This window comes from Octodon degus, unplaced genomic scaffold, assembly GCF_000260255.1.
Source record: "Octodon degus isolate 3935 unplaced genomic scaffold, OctDeg1.0 scaffold00036, whole genome shotgun sequence".
Taxonomy (NCBI): Eukaryota; Metazoa; Chordata; class Mammalia; order Rodentia; family Octodontidae; genus Octodon; species Octodon degus.
Window position 1 is genome coordinate 10,584,082 of NW_004524612.1, and position 16,759 is coordinate 10,600,840.

At 38.4% G+C, this 16,759-nt stretch overlaps 1 protein-coding gene across 2 annotated transcripts in view; it reads left to right on the forward strand.

The window, feature by feature from the left end:
* Nucleotides 1-15,313, forward strand: part of Adam7 (ADAM metallopeptidase domain 7) — a 58,197-nt gene extending 42,884 nt beyond the window's left edge. For both annotated transcript variants that reach the window (XM_023714689.1, XM_023714690.1), the window contains 7 exons: nt 4,457-4,534; nt 6,024-6,102; nt 6,595-6,700; nt 7,248-7,347; nt 11,749-11,811; nt 13,386-13,442; nt 15,056-15,313. In XM_023714689.1, coding sequence (XP_023570457.1) covers nt 4,457-4,534; nt 6,024-6,102; nt 6,595-6,700; nt 7,248-7,347; nt 11,749-11,811; nt 13,386-13,442; nt 15,056-15,100 — 528 coding nt within the window. In that variant the 3' untranslated portion in view covers nt 15,101-15,313. The remainder of the gene's footprint in view (nt 1-4,456; nt 4,535-6,023; nt 6,103-6,594; nt 6,701-7,247; nt 7,348-11,748; nt 11,812-13,385; nt 13,443-15,055) is intronic.
* Nucleotides 15,314-16,759: the final 1,446 nt, after the last annotated feature.

Genomic DNA, 16,759 nt, shown 5'->3' on the forward strand with positions numbered 1-16,759 from the left:
TTCTGGAAGCCATGATTCTACTTCCCACTTCTCGGAGAACAGCTATTTTAGCTTTCATACAAATGAGAACATGTGGAATGCTGAATTTATCTTTCTGTACCTTAACACAATTCACTCATATATTTATTATTTCTCAAGCTCATCTCCATAGGCTCAAGGGACAGGGCTTTATTCTCTCTTATGACTCATCATCACTGTTTATATGTAGCACATAATCCACTGATGGACACTTAGGTTGATTCCATATCTTGGCTACTGTGAGCAGCTCTACAGAAAAAATGGGAGGACATAAAAAGCTTTTAGAAAGAAATACCTGTAGAGATAAGCAAACTCACAATGTGAATGACATATTCAAACAGCTGAGAAGTTAATTGTGGCCTGAGCTTTGGTTGGAATGGTATTGAAGTTGAACAGAGAGAAGGGAATCAAATTGGAAGAGTTTATTGGAATAAAGTGAAAGTATTGGAATGTGTGATATGAACAACAATGAGCTTATCAAGACTGTACAGAAAACATGCTCGTGTACTCCGAAAACTCAGCTATTTGAAATTGAAGGTTTGCTCTGTGCTGTGTGTTCTCCTCCCACTCAATGCCACCACCCATAAGTTTCAGAATGGCATTGGTAAAATCTGAAAGGAAGTAAATTACAGGCCAAAACTCAGAGTATAAAAGAGAACTAGAACTTGATGACTTAATGATGACTTCCATCAGAAGTCCATGTATTTTAACTATAAAGCTTCCCACTAAAGGGACTCAAATGCACATCAAAATGGTGAGAGCCACTAACTAGAATTATCTAAGGACATTCAAAAAGAGATAGGGTATTCAGCATCAGGTTGAAGAAAATGACAAATGTTTGTTTACTAGCCTGAGACCTCGGGTGAAGCATGCCATCCCCCTCCTGTGATCAGGGAAGTGAAGGAAGGCGTTGTTAGGAATCAGTACACTGCCCCTGAGGTACATCATGGCCTCAGGACCACAAACACAGATGCTTGTCCTCCTCGAGAGAAGACACACCAGCCCCAGTCCTACTGGCTCTTCAGCTCACTCCAGAGTAAGGAATCCATGCAAAGCCAGGAGGGTTTTCGCAAAGACATAAATCAGAAATGTTCCTGTAACTTTTGCTTGAAATGTAAGATCAAGTGAACATAAAATGCACAAAACACTTTTGTTATTTAAGTGTTTTGTTTTTTCTGGATAAATTTTAATTTGTCACAGAAAGATAAGGAAAACACAAACTCCAAAGTTTCATTTACCTCACACTACACTGCTAGCAACATGAAAGAAAATAAAGAGGAAAGATAAAGGACAGGAAGAAGAATGGAAAAGGAGGAGGAGGAGGAGGAGGAGGAGGAGGAAAAAATTAGAGCAGTCAGAGAGGAATTTAACCCATTCTTTGGCATAGCAGAGTTATTGCCAAACTTTTTTAAAGTTTTTTTTTTTAAAAACTCAGCTGTATTTACTACCTCTTAGAAGAGACTGTAACCTGGGCACTCCACTTCCATTCACAGGCTTTGTTCCAAAAGATTTTTGAGGGGTTGGAGAGATAGCTCAGTAGAATAAGTGCTTGCCTGGCAAGCACAAGGGCCTGAGTTCAATCCCCAGTTCTGGAAAAAAAAAATGGTGAAGCCAAATCATTTTTCAAACAGCTCTGCGGTATCCCTAAGAAATTGTTTCTCCCTCGAAACAGTATTTTTCTTTGGAAAACAAGCCCGTGCAGCTCCTGCCATCAAGTTTTCAGCATAATGTACTTCTAGAAGCCTAGGACATGCAGATTTGAAACTACTAGGGAAAGTTTAAAAAAATACCCCATTAGAAAACTCGAACTATCTTAACAAATATTTCTTTAAACATCAGGGAATCTCAACACCTAAGAGATTTTAAAAATGGGTAAAATTAAAATTCCTCATCATTGCTCTTGCTTGCTCTTGAACCTCTGAAGAGAGATCTGCATGAGTTCCACAGCACTCTGCCAGGGCTGCATTGTAGGCACAGAAAATGTGTCCTGGCGGGGTAGACAAGGACAGCAAACAGCACACAGGGGATTCGAACGTGTGCACAAAGGTGAGAAGCCAGAGAGGACCCAGATGAATCCCATAGCGAACAAATTTACATTAACAAGAGGACAATTTTTTTCTGTATTTAGGACAGGGTCTATAGGTTCTACAGGGTCTCACTACTAGATTAGACTCGTAGTGATTCTCCTGTGTTCAGTCTCCCAAGTGCCGGTATTACAGGCATGTGCCATCATGCCCAGTCTCAATTGCCACCTCAGCGTGTCTCGGGGACAGGGCCGGTACGGCATGTCGGGGATCAAACCCCGGATGCTGCTTCTGCGTAAGCAGGCGCTTTAGTCCATTGAGCTATCAGGCTGGCCCAAGAGGACAATTATTTTTAAATACTGAATTTTAATAGGTTGTATTGTTGAGATCCTAGATAAATACCAGAATTAAACAGAAGACCTAAAGATGTCCCAGATCCCCTTTGCAAACATAGCTGCCCACCCCCTGATGTTTAAAGGAATATTTGTTAAGATAGTTTGAATTTTATTATAGAATCTGTTTCAAAACTTTCCCCAGTAGCTTCAAAGGATGTTGTAGAACATCCTCTACCAGAGTAGCACATTTCTTACACACGGTGACTCCTCATTAACTCATGATTATCACCCAGAATCCATAGTTTTTCACTAAGGTTTATTCAGTGGAAATCAAATGTACATTCTATGGATTTCAACAAATTCATAATGACATGCATTCTCTATTTTAGTGTCATGTGGTACCTCCCCGTCCTACATGCCCCTTGTGTTCAACCTACTCTTCCCTTCCTCTCTGCAATTCCTGGAATCCACTGATATTTTTACTGATTTATGGTTTTGGTTTTCGATAAGGCCACATAGCTGGGTTTGTACAGCCTGGGGCCTCTATCTCCATGCATTTCCATTTTAAATAAAGAGCAATAAGCTTCCTTTCCTGTACGTCCTTTCACCTTTCAAACTTATAATATAATTGCCTTATGTAAATTAAGAATTGCATCACAATATTTTACTTCAATCATCGAACGTAATTTAGAAAAGAACAGTGGAAAGTGATACTATGCTGCATATACCCATCATTTTATTCTTTCCTTTCCTCTTTTATACAACACGATGTTCAAAGGTTTCTTACTTTATCAAAAAAATTAAATTTATACTTTGGATAGGATTTTAAATGATATCAAACACTAAAAAAGGTATCATTTAAGATCAAGGAGCATTGCCTTGCTCCTGCAAGGCACAAGATATCATAGTTTCCAGGTAATGTACAATTTCAGCAGCACATCAATCAGTAAGTTTGAAGCTGAGCTTCTTAAGCCAGAAAAATAAATGTAGAAAAACACAAAAATATTGGGAAAAAAATCAAGGAAACCTGGCATAGATTTAATACAAATAATAGATGAAACAGAATAAGGCTGACCTATAATTAAAGAAATAATTTTAAAATCTAACATAAATAAGAAAAGCAAAACGTTGGTGACAGAAAAAGTTCACACAAAGAAAACAGCAACAGTACTTCCATGTTGTTAAGGTCAAGGATAAAAGTACATTTTCTAGCAAAAGGCGAGCAGGTCATTACTTGCCTACAAGAAAAACTACACCAAGGTACTCTATCATATTTCTCTTTAACAAGAAATGCCAAATGAAAATGGACTCATATGAACAGAGCCTTGGGGGACACTTGGAGTGCAAAAGCAATCATAAACACAGCTCAGTTATTATTGAGACAGAAAAGCAGTCAGATGGTACCTGCTCATGTCTCTTGACTAAGGAAATAAAATATTGCAGTTATTTTCTGCAAAATAACTTAAGAAATTGCTCCAGCTAAGTTAAATAAGGAGATAGACATCAAAGAAATATCTATAAGCAATGAAATCTATAAACTTTTGAGAAAATTCTAGCTACTTATTCTTAATATGTTTATTAGAAAAGTGCTAACATATGTTGAAAGATAACCAAAAACCACTGCTACAAATCTCTATTCAAAGTATCCGGCGTAAGTAAGAAATAGGATTGATTTTAACAAAATGTTTAGCCTACAATCATGCTTTTAAACATCTAGGTCTTTATATTAAATCAAAAGAAACTTAGACTAAATTATTGTATGACTGCAGAATTTTTAGTTGATTAGCATTCAAAGAATAAAGGCACAAACATTTTTAATAATTAATGGTATGCATGTGCTCACACTCACACAAAAATCCATCAATTGTTCACAGATTTCCACATGCACAGATTTTATATCTGTGGATATCCACAGATTTTATGTCTGTGGATATCCACAGAAGTTTGCAATAGACAACAATTACACAAATTATAGTTAAATCATATAAAATGGAATGTATAATTTTACAAGCAATTATGTAAGACCTCAGTGTCATGTCAATAATTCCTTCCATTTCACATCGCTTGCCTCACCTGTAGGTGTGCCTGGATGGCGAATGCATACACATTGATCAGACCTACAACTCAAGCAGCTGCCCTTCTCCGTGCAACAATTCTGTAAGATTTGGTTTGGTTGCTTTTTGAGTTAGCATCTTACCAGTTATTTGTTTATAAAACCCTTTCATCTTGAGGCTGTGGGTGTGATCTTTTCCTTAATCAAATTTATATTTGAATAGCAATTAACCACTGAGAGGAATGTATACTTATGTGTTAATTATTGAAACTGTCCTACCAATTTGATTTGAAACTGTCTCATTGCTATTTGTTTATCAATAAAATTATGGGAAAAATTTTTTTAAAAATTTATATTTGACATCAATTCTTTTCATGTTTCATCAATAAAATTCATTAAAGAACCAAGATACATATTATCATATGTAACTAACTGCTAGTATTGCAAGTAAATAGTTTATTAATTTGTAATCTACATACCCAACGGTTTACATACCTATTAAATTTAAACCTAAACTTATATTAAATCAAAGGAAACATAGATTAAATTATTGTATGATTAAGTTTGATCTATCACATAATTATCTATATTTAATTTATATCCATGTCAATATTATCCTAATATTCTTGAGTAAAACAACAAATAATTATAATCTTTAAACAACACCACTAACTTTATATTTGTGGCTAACATCTTTCCTAATTCCATTCAGTTACTCTTTAAGACTTATTCAGAAATGCACCAGACACTCTTTCAAGTAGTGTATAATTAATGATATGTGTATATGTGAACAGTTTTGAAATCTTCATAAGAACCTCAAGGCATGGATGCTATGTCCATGGCCATCTTAATAGATGGAGCCAGGTACACTGAGGTTGTGTTGGGAGAAAGAAGAACGCCTAGCTTTAACTCCAAAGAGATGACCCAAGTCTTTTCTCCTAGCATTGCACGCTACTCTCTTGATGAACTAAACGTTCTTTCGCTGCCTTTTTCCCTGGCAATCTTATCTCATCATTATCCAGCTTAGGTCTGCTTCTTTGATGTGATACATCCAACTTCAGCCGAGGCTGCCCAGTGAAGGACATGGATGCTTTGTGGAATGAGGTCACACAGTCTTGTTCATCTGTCTGACTGTGTCAATACCATTCCCTTTTTTTTTTTTTTTTTTTTTGGTTTTGTTTTGTTTTGTTTTTTCAGTACTGGGGCCATTCCCTTGTTAAAGTTTTTTTTTTTTTTTATTGTCTTTTTGAGACAGGGCTTCATTATGCATTTCAGGCTGGACTTGAGCTCACTTTGTAGCCCAGGCTGCTTTTGAACTCACAACAATCCTCCTGCCTCAGTCTCCCGAGTGCTGGGATGACAGACACGTGCCACCACAAGCAGCTTGTTCAAGCCTTTCTTCAAAGGAGGTTGCTTCTTGTATTTTGCTTGCTTATTTTTGTACAACATTTATTTTGGTATGCAGCTTAGTTCCTTAATCAATAAAACAGTGTGTATGTGTGTGTTCTGTGTAAAACTAACTTTAATAAAAATGAGATATGAAACAGCCATGTCAGCCATTTGATAAAATTGTGTGCTTGATTGCTTCTTCAGGAGGATGGTCATGAATCCGGGTGCCAGTGTGGAGAAGGACAGATGCTTACAGACTGGGGGTACACCTTAAGTGCTACCAGTGAGCATCCTAGACCGTAATGTCTCACACATATCAAAATCCTCCCAATGACAGTGTTCCTCTTGATTTTCCAGATTTACTATATAGTTTTTGCACTTTTACCCATTTGGTTTACTTGCTCAACTTACTATTTATGCATGTTTAGAAACCTAAGTTGAATTTATTACAATTGCCCTTTATAATTAATATATCTTCTTTTAGAAAAATGTGGCTTAGCTCTTCTAAGACTCTGTGACACATAACGACTTGAGAGTCAATTTAAAATTAGCAACAAAAACTTTTCTTGCTGAATGGGGTTTCCCCTAAATATAACTCAATACTGCTAATTCAGATGAAGCATTGTATCTTGGCCTTTTTTAATGTTGAGAGGGGAGGGAAGGGGACACAGACAGAAAAGATGGAGTGCTGTCTTGTCTCCATTAAATGTCAGCATCCCATTGCCTTCAAGTCCCTGTCCTGACCACAGCCCCCCACTCCTTTTTAATGTTGCAGGTGTCTCCATCATGGTCATTGTGCTTGTCACAGTTGTCGCTGGCACTGGACTTGTTGTTTTATTAGTTCGTTACCAAAAATGTGTCAAATTGAAGCAGCATCAGAGGTATGTGTACATTTTGTGTTGAAGGGAACAAATACTCAAATTATGTGAACTTGGGGGCCATAAAGGATAATCAGTGTAAAAAAAAAATACTAAGTGTTTTGCTGAAGACTAGTTGAAAAGGATGGGAAATCAGACTTTTATATACATACCAGTGCTTATCACAGTGGTTATCAAACTTTGCCGCACTTTGCAATCACCTGTGTAGCTTTCAAAAAATATTACTCCAAGACATTGTGATTTATTTGTTACAGGGAATAACTTGTTGTCCGTGTTTTAAAAATCTGTCAGCACCTCTAATCTCAGTAATTTGGGAGGCTGAGGCAGGAGAATTGCAAGTTAAGTCTAGTGTGGGCGATTTAGAGATTTAGTGAGATCTTGTATCAAGACAAATACAAGAAGTCAGGAATGTAGCTCACTGTGAAGGTCCTACGATCAACTGCCTAGTGCGGCAAAGATCAAAACCAACCAAACTAAAACAAGTTCAGATTTTATATTTAACCACAGTCCCCTCCCACGGCTTGTCTATGTTCTGCTTCCTCCCTGACAGCCTACCCGGAGAGTCACTTGGCGTGGAGAATAAAGGCTACGTGGGGGACGAGCTGCCGGGCAGATCTGGGGCAGTCTTGTCCGAGATGCCTTCTCCACAAGTAAGCTTCTTTGTGATGCTTCGTGGGTGACAAAAGCACAGCTGGGCGTGCTTTATAGTGGAGCTGGCCCGAAGCAACGAGAACAGGACGCGCTAGGACCTGCTAAGAAGCGGCCTAACAACGAGGTTCCGTGCGCTGAGCCACTCAATCAGCCTACAGGGCAAGTGAGGGCTAGAACCTGCGCACCGTGCACCGGCCGCCAAGATTCTACCTCAGAGGAAAAAGTGCTGACAAAAACAGAGCCTTATGCTGCACTCTAAGGGGAAAAATGCAATCACAAGCCACACTCGATGCCATAAGAGTCCTAATACTTTTAGAAGAATCAGTCATGCAAAATCATTTTCCAAAATAAAATTACATTATAAATCAGTAACAGGACCAGTGAGCTAGCTCAGTGGACTAAGCGCCCTCTTTGGCAAGCCCAGGCACCAGGGTTTGATGGCCACCCAGTGGTGGCATGGTGGCGCATGCCTGTAATCCCAGCTCTGGAGAAGTTGAAAACAGGAGGATCACTATGAGTCCAGGCTGCGTAGTGAGATCCTGTAACAAATACATAAATGAAAAATAAATAAATAACAAAAATATAAATAATTTCTATAGTATAAATAATTTCTATTCCCAAATAGAAATTAGGTTCACAAATTCAAAAGAATTACTAGGTCAACCAATCAAAAGGATAACTAGAAAGCATTTTAAAGTAAACAGAAATTAAACACACAACATATCAAAGGTGTGGAAAGTAGAAAAATTAATAATTAGAGGAAAGTTTGTAACATTAAAAGCTGGTGCTGTATAGACAAATGCCATTAATAATCTCAGCTTTCATTTTAAGAAGATAAAAAATAAATGTCACTATATACAGAGAACAGGAATGAAAAACAAGTGAATGGAATATAAAACAAAAATAACAGACAAAAATCACTAAAACCAAGAACAGATTTTTTTCAAAAGCTTAATAATTTCACAAACTTCTGGTCAGAATAATCCAAAGAAAGAGGAAGGGAGGCAAAAAAAAGAGAAAGAGATAATCAGCATAGATTGTTAATATCAGGAAGCAGAAGGGTGACATCATTGAAAAGCCTATATATATATGAAATTGATAATTAGAAAACATTATAAAAATCATTACTTTAGTATATTTGATAATACAATACAAAGGAAAACTCTCCAAGGAACAAATCACTAAAGACTACTCCTGAAAAAATAGATAATTGTTGTATCTCTATATCTAATAATTTATAGACACTGAGAAGAGAAGAAAATGGATAGAAAAATTCTGTACAATCTAAGGATGGATATAGTGATTTATAGCGGTAATCCCAGCACTCTGGGAGGCTGAGTCAGAAATTCAAGTCAGCCTAAGTGACTTAGACATAAATGATAACAGCAAGCTTCTGTCTCAGAAGAAAAAACACTATTTCTCAGAAGAAAAGAGTGGGGGATATAGCTTATACTGAGGCATATGGTTTAATCCACAGCACAGGAAAACAAAACTGAAAAAGAAAAGAAAGAAAATTCTATGGAATTTGCCAAAAAAGGTGAATTTGTAAGATTTTTAGGATGCATGATTAGTATACCAAACTTTAGTTCATTTTCATAGACTATCGAGAACAACTCCAAAAATAAAATAAAATAACAAATTGCCATTTCCAGTAGCATAAAATACCAAAACCCTTAAAAACTTAGGGGTTAAAATGATAAAAGCTGCATAGAGGAAAATAGAAAGTGAATGAAAAAAATTACGTGACCAAATAAATATGATTGTGGACAAGAAGGCTCACCAGGGCTGTCGTCAATTGTTCCCAAATTGTTCTACATTTCGAAAAAAAAATCCCAATCAAGATATCAGCAAGAAATTTTTGTAAGACTACTAGGTGAATTAACAAAGTTACAGATTAAAAATTAACAAGCAAATATTATTTGTATTTCTACATACTAGCACCCATCAGAGAAAAATAAAAATTATAATTTGAAATAGCACCAAAATCATGACATACTCAGGCATAAATCTGACAAAATGAAAGGCAGAATCTACATGCAAAGAGGCAATACACTTGTGAGAAACATTTTAAAGAACTTAAATTGGTAAAGGGTGCAAGACATGCTCAAAGTATGCTACATACATGCACAAAAATAAAACAAAATCCATTATTCAGTATAATTAGTATGCACAGCCTTTTTTAAAAAAATATCTCAATAGAGGTATATATTTTTATAAGAATCTGTATTGTTAATATATGCTTTTTTTAACTTTCTATGCATTCAAAGTAATCAAAAGAGTTTGTTTAACTAGAAATTGACTCACTGATTCTAAAATTCATCTGGAAATATCAATTACCCAGAATAACTGAAGAATTTTATAAAAGCAGAAAGGAATTGGAAATTTATGCTACTTGATTGCAAGATGCATAAGGCCAAGTATTCAGCACAAGGCTGTACTGGCATCGATGCTTATAGACAAATACACTAATAAAATGAAATAGCTTTGAGAAATTGAACCACATATATCTGGCCAATTGATCTTCTACAAAGGTGCAAATGAGAGTCCCCAGTGACAGAAAAGCCCTTCACAGATAGTGCAAGCGCAAGTTAGTCTTACGGACAAAGGTGAACTCTGATCTATTTTTGGAACATTACATGAAATTAACTCAACTCAAAGCACAGATAAATACATGTATCTCTTTTTCCTGTAAAATTAAAATATATATGACTAAACTGTAATGTATAAAGGTAAACACTGTGGAATAAAACTATAAATCTCCACATGAAAATCATTGTTTTAAGTCAGAAAAGTGACTAATCTGTATGACGAGGTAGTGGTCAGCCACAATGGCTACTTACAGAGGTCAGAGGTCAGGTCTTAAACTTTTTTTTTTAATTTTTAGACAGGCACTCTCTATCAGGCTGGTCTTGAGCTCATTATGTAGCCTAGACTGGCCTTGAACTCACAGCAATCCACTTCCCCATGTTGGCATTGCAGGCATGCACGACCACTCCTGGCTCACATCCTCTTCTTAAGCAAGAATGCTTCTCTTCCATGGTTTATTTAACTGTGAATTTATCTAATGTATTTATGTTTTTAATCTATATTTTATTTATTCATAAAAAGATGAAAAATAAATAAAACAATATTTATAAATCGGGATATGAGCAATGGAAATTCCCAAATAACTGTATGAATAGTAGAATTAATGATACTGATGTTAACCTTGAGACAGTAAAAACAAGCCTTAGTTGTTTACACTTCTGAATATATGTGAAAATTTCTAAACTTGGGAGAAGATTTTCTGACATGAACCTACATAGGGCTAATATCAATCTTAGATTTGCACTGAGTTTTAAACGGAAACTATGTGAAGGTGCCTAGTACACTGTTGGGTATATATTTAGCACTTAATAGGCATTCATTATCTACTTTGTCTTGCAGGCTGTTTCAGTTTCTTTCCTAATTAAGATTTCCTTAAATTAATATGTAAATTAACCATACTCCCAGAGAAGGGAGGGAAGCAAATGTGTTTGAGCATAATAAACAGGTTCAAAGAGAGCTGGGGCACAGTTGTTACATTTCCAGATTGTAAGGTCTTTTAGAGGTCTTGGATTTAGGGCTGAAACAAGGGCACTGAGAAGAGACATTTGAAAATCATTTGTTGACTATCAGCATAGATTTTCTTTATTACTCAGATTTGATGGCCTATGATATCAGAGATTAGGAACATATATTTTACATGAGAGTTTGGCCCTCTAATCTCATGCTTTTGTATGTCATGATTATATGAATAATAGTGATTTAGCAACATACCTCTTTGATACATGAGTTTCCTATCAAATGAAAAATTGTTGTGGGAAGTTCCATTGGTGCAACTTCTCTGTCACATTCACTGATGTTTGGTATTTCTCCTCTGGCATTTGATAACTGCCCTGGGTCCTGCAGTCACTGAGCCATACCTTCCAGTGGTTTTGTCATTTGGGAGTTAACAGAAAGCACTGCATAGAAGGTGACCTCATTCAAACCAGTAGGTATTGTAACAGGCAGTTCTGGAGGCTCCCAGTGACTTCCCAAAGCCAGAGCCATGTGGCTGGCTGTAGAATTTCAGGAGACAGATGAGTAGAGCTGCTAAGATTCAGAAGTTAGAAGCCCTACCTGGTGCTATGCAAATCACAGTAGGTAAAGAACCCTCCACACTTCTCCTATGTGAGTTTGTGCTATACCCAGACCTTAGATCCAGCTGTTACAAGGTAAGAGTCCAAGGAAGACTATCCTTTCCATGCTTCTTGGTGTCTGTGTATTTACTAGGGATGCCCTCCGAGGTTGGGAAATGGATCCTGTGGGCGTGAGAAATAGCTGTACTTACAACATACAATTCGTACGGTAAGGATGCCTTTTTTTTTCCCCACTAACAGAGGACCACAGAATCCTTGGAGAGCCTTCCATGTAGCTTTTCAAGTCCGCACTACATCAGTCTGGTATGTCTCTGCTCCTTTCCGTTGCCCGGGATAGGCTGTGTCTGTGTCACGAATAACTTCGATGCTGCTTACCCACCTGTGGGTTCCTTTCAAAGGCTCAGTAACATCACACAGCTCTAAGTGGAGGTGACAGTAGGATGCTGAGGGACAGAACCCAACTTCCTAGGGGGCACTGTACAAAGTCACGGGTGGCCCTGTCCTTGTTTAAAGGGTGGCATGTTACTCCTCATCAATTCTTGTTGTTTAATTTCTAAATAAACACATATGAATGAGACTACGGTCCTTCAACTCGTTTCCACCTCTAACATTCTGCTCTGAGGCAAATGCCAGATCCCTTTCGCCCTGGTGCTGGCCCCAGATCGGGTGATTTTTGGTGAAGTCTTGATCAGCTCAAGGGCTCTAGCACTCGTAGCCAAAATGGTTTTGTTTTTATTTAAAGTAAATCCTTATAGGATTCCTTGAAATCAGCCCCATCTTTAGTTTCTAGGCATCCTCCAACTCACCCACGAGACGACTCTCAGGACGGGCACTAAACGCACCAAGATTCTTCTATTTGTATTGTAAAATCAGTAATGTCTTTCACACCGAATACAGTCTAGAGCCCATGTCCTTTTAAAAAGTTGTATTTTTAGAAAATATAGCTTAGTGGCACAGCACCTGCTTGCCATGCACGAGGTTTCTGATCCCAAACCAAAGAGTATTTTTTTTTAAATTTGAGACTGGGCTGGGGTGATAGTTCAGCAGTTTAAGTGCATGCCTGGCAAGCACAAGGTCCTGAGTTCAAGCCCCAGTACCGCATGTTGTGCTGGCCCAAGAAGCCCAGATGCACTGTGCCAGCCACGACAGCACTGGGGAGGCTGAGACAGGAGGAGAATCAATACGAGTCTGAGCTGCATAGCAAGACCCTCTATCAAATAAATAAATCAATAAAATTATAATAATAAAATTTGAGACAGGATTTCACTAATTTGCCCAGGTTGGCCTCAAATGTATGCTCCTCCTGCCTCCAGAGTGTTGGGATTACAGGCCTGTACCACCATACACAATGCGTTAAGCCTTTTTTTTTTTTTCAACAGTTGATTGAAAGACTGCAATCAGGGTACTTGTTAGGAAGTGAATTTTGAAAAATTTCAGATCACAAGAAAGGAGGTAGGGCTATCCTGTAAAGTGCTGCTGAGCTATCTCACCACGGAGTCGGTACTGTCTTTGAAAATAAGTCTTACTGGGAACTTATTGAGGGTAGTACTGAACTAAGGCAGTGATGCTTAGAAAAGGATTGCAAGTCTCTCACCTCATATATTCTAAGAGAGATTTACAAGTTTCGTGACTAATGGCACCTAGCAAACTTTAGTTGGTCAGCACGATCCACTCCATCGCCATCCCATAGCAATTTATAAGCCAGCTTGGATGTTTTCACAGAGCAAGAAATGGTCTGCATCTTGGTGTCTCTGTGCATGCATGCACATGTATGTGGGAAGCACTTGTAATGTATATGTCCACATGGATGTTTGTGATTGTGCATGCATGTACCGCCAATATCTGGTGCAATTCCTAATATACATTATTTATTACAGAAATCTGCAAGTAAAGATCTAAGAGGAATTGCAGATCTCAAACAAAGCGCCACTATGGTAGGTTCCCAGGGGCAGGAACTGCCTCTCTCTTTAGTTTATAAATGCTGGTATCTTTTTGTGTTCTCTATTATTCATTGATTGACTGAGGTTGGGTCTTCATATTTATCAGGAAAATAGGATGCCTGAGATTGTTTTCACTATATGCTGATACATCTAACAGAAAATTCTGCCAAGCTTGTTTTAGTCCAAATTCTTTTAATTTAGCCAAAGGATTTTAAAACTCTTTTTTTTAATTTAATTTTATTTTTTTTGGCAGAACCAGGGATTGAACTCAGGCCCTTGCACTTGTCAGGGAAGTGCTTATTCTACTGAACTGTCTCCCCAGTCAATTTAGCCAAAGGAAGAAGTTAGAATTCAAGAGTTTCAAAGACCTAATACATATTAGAAATAAGAAAATTTATAGGTTTTTCTTAGACTTTTGTTGACCAGAGTATGCATCCCTCTGAGTTCTAAAAATGATTTTTTAAAATCTTTTATTTATTTACCTTTTTGGTACAGCATCTTGCTATGCAGCTCAGACTCTTAGTGATCCTCCTGTGTCAGCCTCCCCAGCGCGGGGATTACAGGCGTGCGCCACCACTCTGGGTTTCAGTGGCTGGTTTAGTGCAGGGCCAGTATGGCATGCAGTATGGGGAATTGAGCTGGTTTCTTGCACTTGCCAGGAAGGCGCTTAGACCACCAAGCTATCTCCCAGTTCCTTCTAGAAGTAATTTAAAGGACATAATTGTTGAAAGGAACATTGTTTTTCATGATTGTTTTACTAATATTTCATTTATTGAATCAATAAATAATTAACAGGGCCAGCCATATAGTTCAGCAGTCTACAGCACCTGCATATGCAAGTGCAGAGACCAGGGCTCCATCCCTGGCATGCTGGCCCCGCCCCCAGGGCGCACCGAGACAGCGACTGAGATTGGGCGTAATCCCAGCACTTGGGATGCTAAAAACAGGAGGATTGCTATGAGTCTGATCTGTGTAGTGAGACCCTGTAGACCCTGTACTAAATATATAAAACTAAGTAAATAAATAAACAATTGATGGTAAAGGATGATTTCACATTTAAATTATGAGGTGTTTTGGAAAAAAGTATGGAAAAGTGAGGTATTCTGTCAAAGGCACAAATGGCTATTGTCTGGCTGTCTTGCCCAGTGTTTGCTTTCCTACCTTTCTTCATTACTTTGAGTTTCCATAATGCTCTCGGGACTGGGTGAGTGGGAAGTTTTCCCCAAAAAATCTCTCCTAGAAGCCTTCCAGGCTGGTGCAGGCACACCGCCCCCTCTGCTGGGACAGAGCGAGTAGGACTTCTCCCAGCAGTCCTTGCACAGTACCGGGGTCGGGGGGACCTGTCTCACAGTGCGGCAGGTGGGGACGCTCTAGTCTAAGCACACTGCTTCGAGCCTTGCATTGTAAAGTATTTTCTTTTTCCTGCTCTAGACCTCTACATTTAAAAGTACAGAACAGGCCGTGGCTAAGGGGATGGAAGTGTGAATCTATGTGGTACAACAGAATCTAGGAATTATTCGGACTAGTGGACATAAATTAGTGATTGAAGTACATGTTTATGGACTTGATAAAAAGTAACTTATTTTTAACCATCTGTTTCTGTTTAGAGCTTGAAACCGGACGTCCAGCACGGCTGTGCCAGCCTGGGCTGAGAACCCCAGATCGAGAACTTCAGTCTTCTCTAGCCAGTTCCTACACAGATTTCAGGAATCTCTCAAATGATCTTTACCAAGTCAAAAAATGTTTAAAGAAACAATTATTTTCTGCTAATATTTGCTTTTAGAATTCACAGCCTATAGCCTTGATATATGTTACAGAAAAACAAATGTCTTGTGGCTTTTCAAATGCTTAATATAAATATAAGCTGGTGGTTTTTCCCCCTCTCATGTTCTACTGCAAAATGCTAATCTAGTTAATTTTTAAAAAGTTAAAACTTCGATAATAATCTATAGCCCTGAATTTTGGAAACAAAATATCATTTGTGGAAGTTTACTTCGTGGGGGACAAGAAGTACTCACATTAATTTGTTTTTTGTTTTGTTTTGTTTTGTTTTTGTTTTTTCAAAGTTTTATTGATAAACAGATAGCAATGAGACAGTTTCAAATCCAATCGGAAGTACAGTTTCAACAAATAATGCACTGCATATATTCTTCTTAGTGGTTAATTGCTGTACACGAAGTGGACTTGTGAAGCTATTTACAAACACCATTAGAACAAATCATTCTATTCATTAAGAGAATGCAACTATATATCTATCCCAACCACTTTGAATACACAGATACAAAATGGACATTCATCGGTATACCCCATTTTTTCTAAGTTCCATTATTGAATATTATAGGTGTGTAAACTCAGCAAAATATTCTACAAGAGGCCAGTAGCTCATAATAGCATTGGGTCCTCTGTTTAACTGGCAATGTCAGAAATTATTGACCTGAGTCCCCCACAGCTCAACTTAACAGCATGGCTTTATTTTCTATATTTCGTCGTCATACTTTTCTACTGGATAGTTAAGAGCAAGGTAAAGCAGGACCCATGCAACAAGAGTTGTAGCTTTTTGGTCACTCACATTAATTTGAATGTGGCATTATTACCGCGAAATCTGGATTTAATGCAGTTGTTTCCCGCAAAATCCCAAGGAGGGAAGTGCCCGGGCCGAAGGGCATAGCTTTCCAGAGTTAGTTAGCAAGTGAGGGAGGCAGCACAGTGGTCCGGATGACTACAAAATAGACCTTACAATCACCCTGCTGCAACAGGGGACATGAGAGACTCCACGCCTTTTTGAATTCCTAGGCTTGCCTTTAATTCCTTAAGAAGCTGAAGAAGTGGGAGGGGTGGAATGATTTAGAAAACCAACCCCAGCTGGGAGCACGCGCTCACGGTCTCCTCGCACGGCTAAGGGTCTTCAGGGCGCAAGGCTCTGCCGCTGGCTGCGCGGGTGGGGAGCCTCTGCGTTCCTGGGTGGCGCTTGGGGGGCGCTGTCCTGGGAATGAGTCAGCTCCTCCGGGGTTCTCTTCTGTCTCTGTGAACTGTTAAATCTATGACTGTTACTTTTCTCGTTTACTGAAATAAAGTTCTCAAGTGCTGAATAAAAAGGTTCCGGTTCAGTGACACACATGAAGGCTGCTGGCGAGAGCGAAAGGCCGCTGCCCCCAGAGTCGCCCTGGGCTCTGCAGGTTCGCCTCCCTGCGGTACAGCGCCAGGCGAAGCCTCCGCACCTGCCAGCTTGCAGGGCCTTTGTTCTAGTCAAACCACCACTAAAAAAGAATCCATAAGTGTATTCAGAAAGCAAATGACACTCATTTAAATAT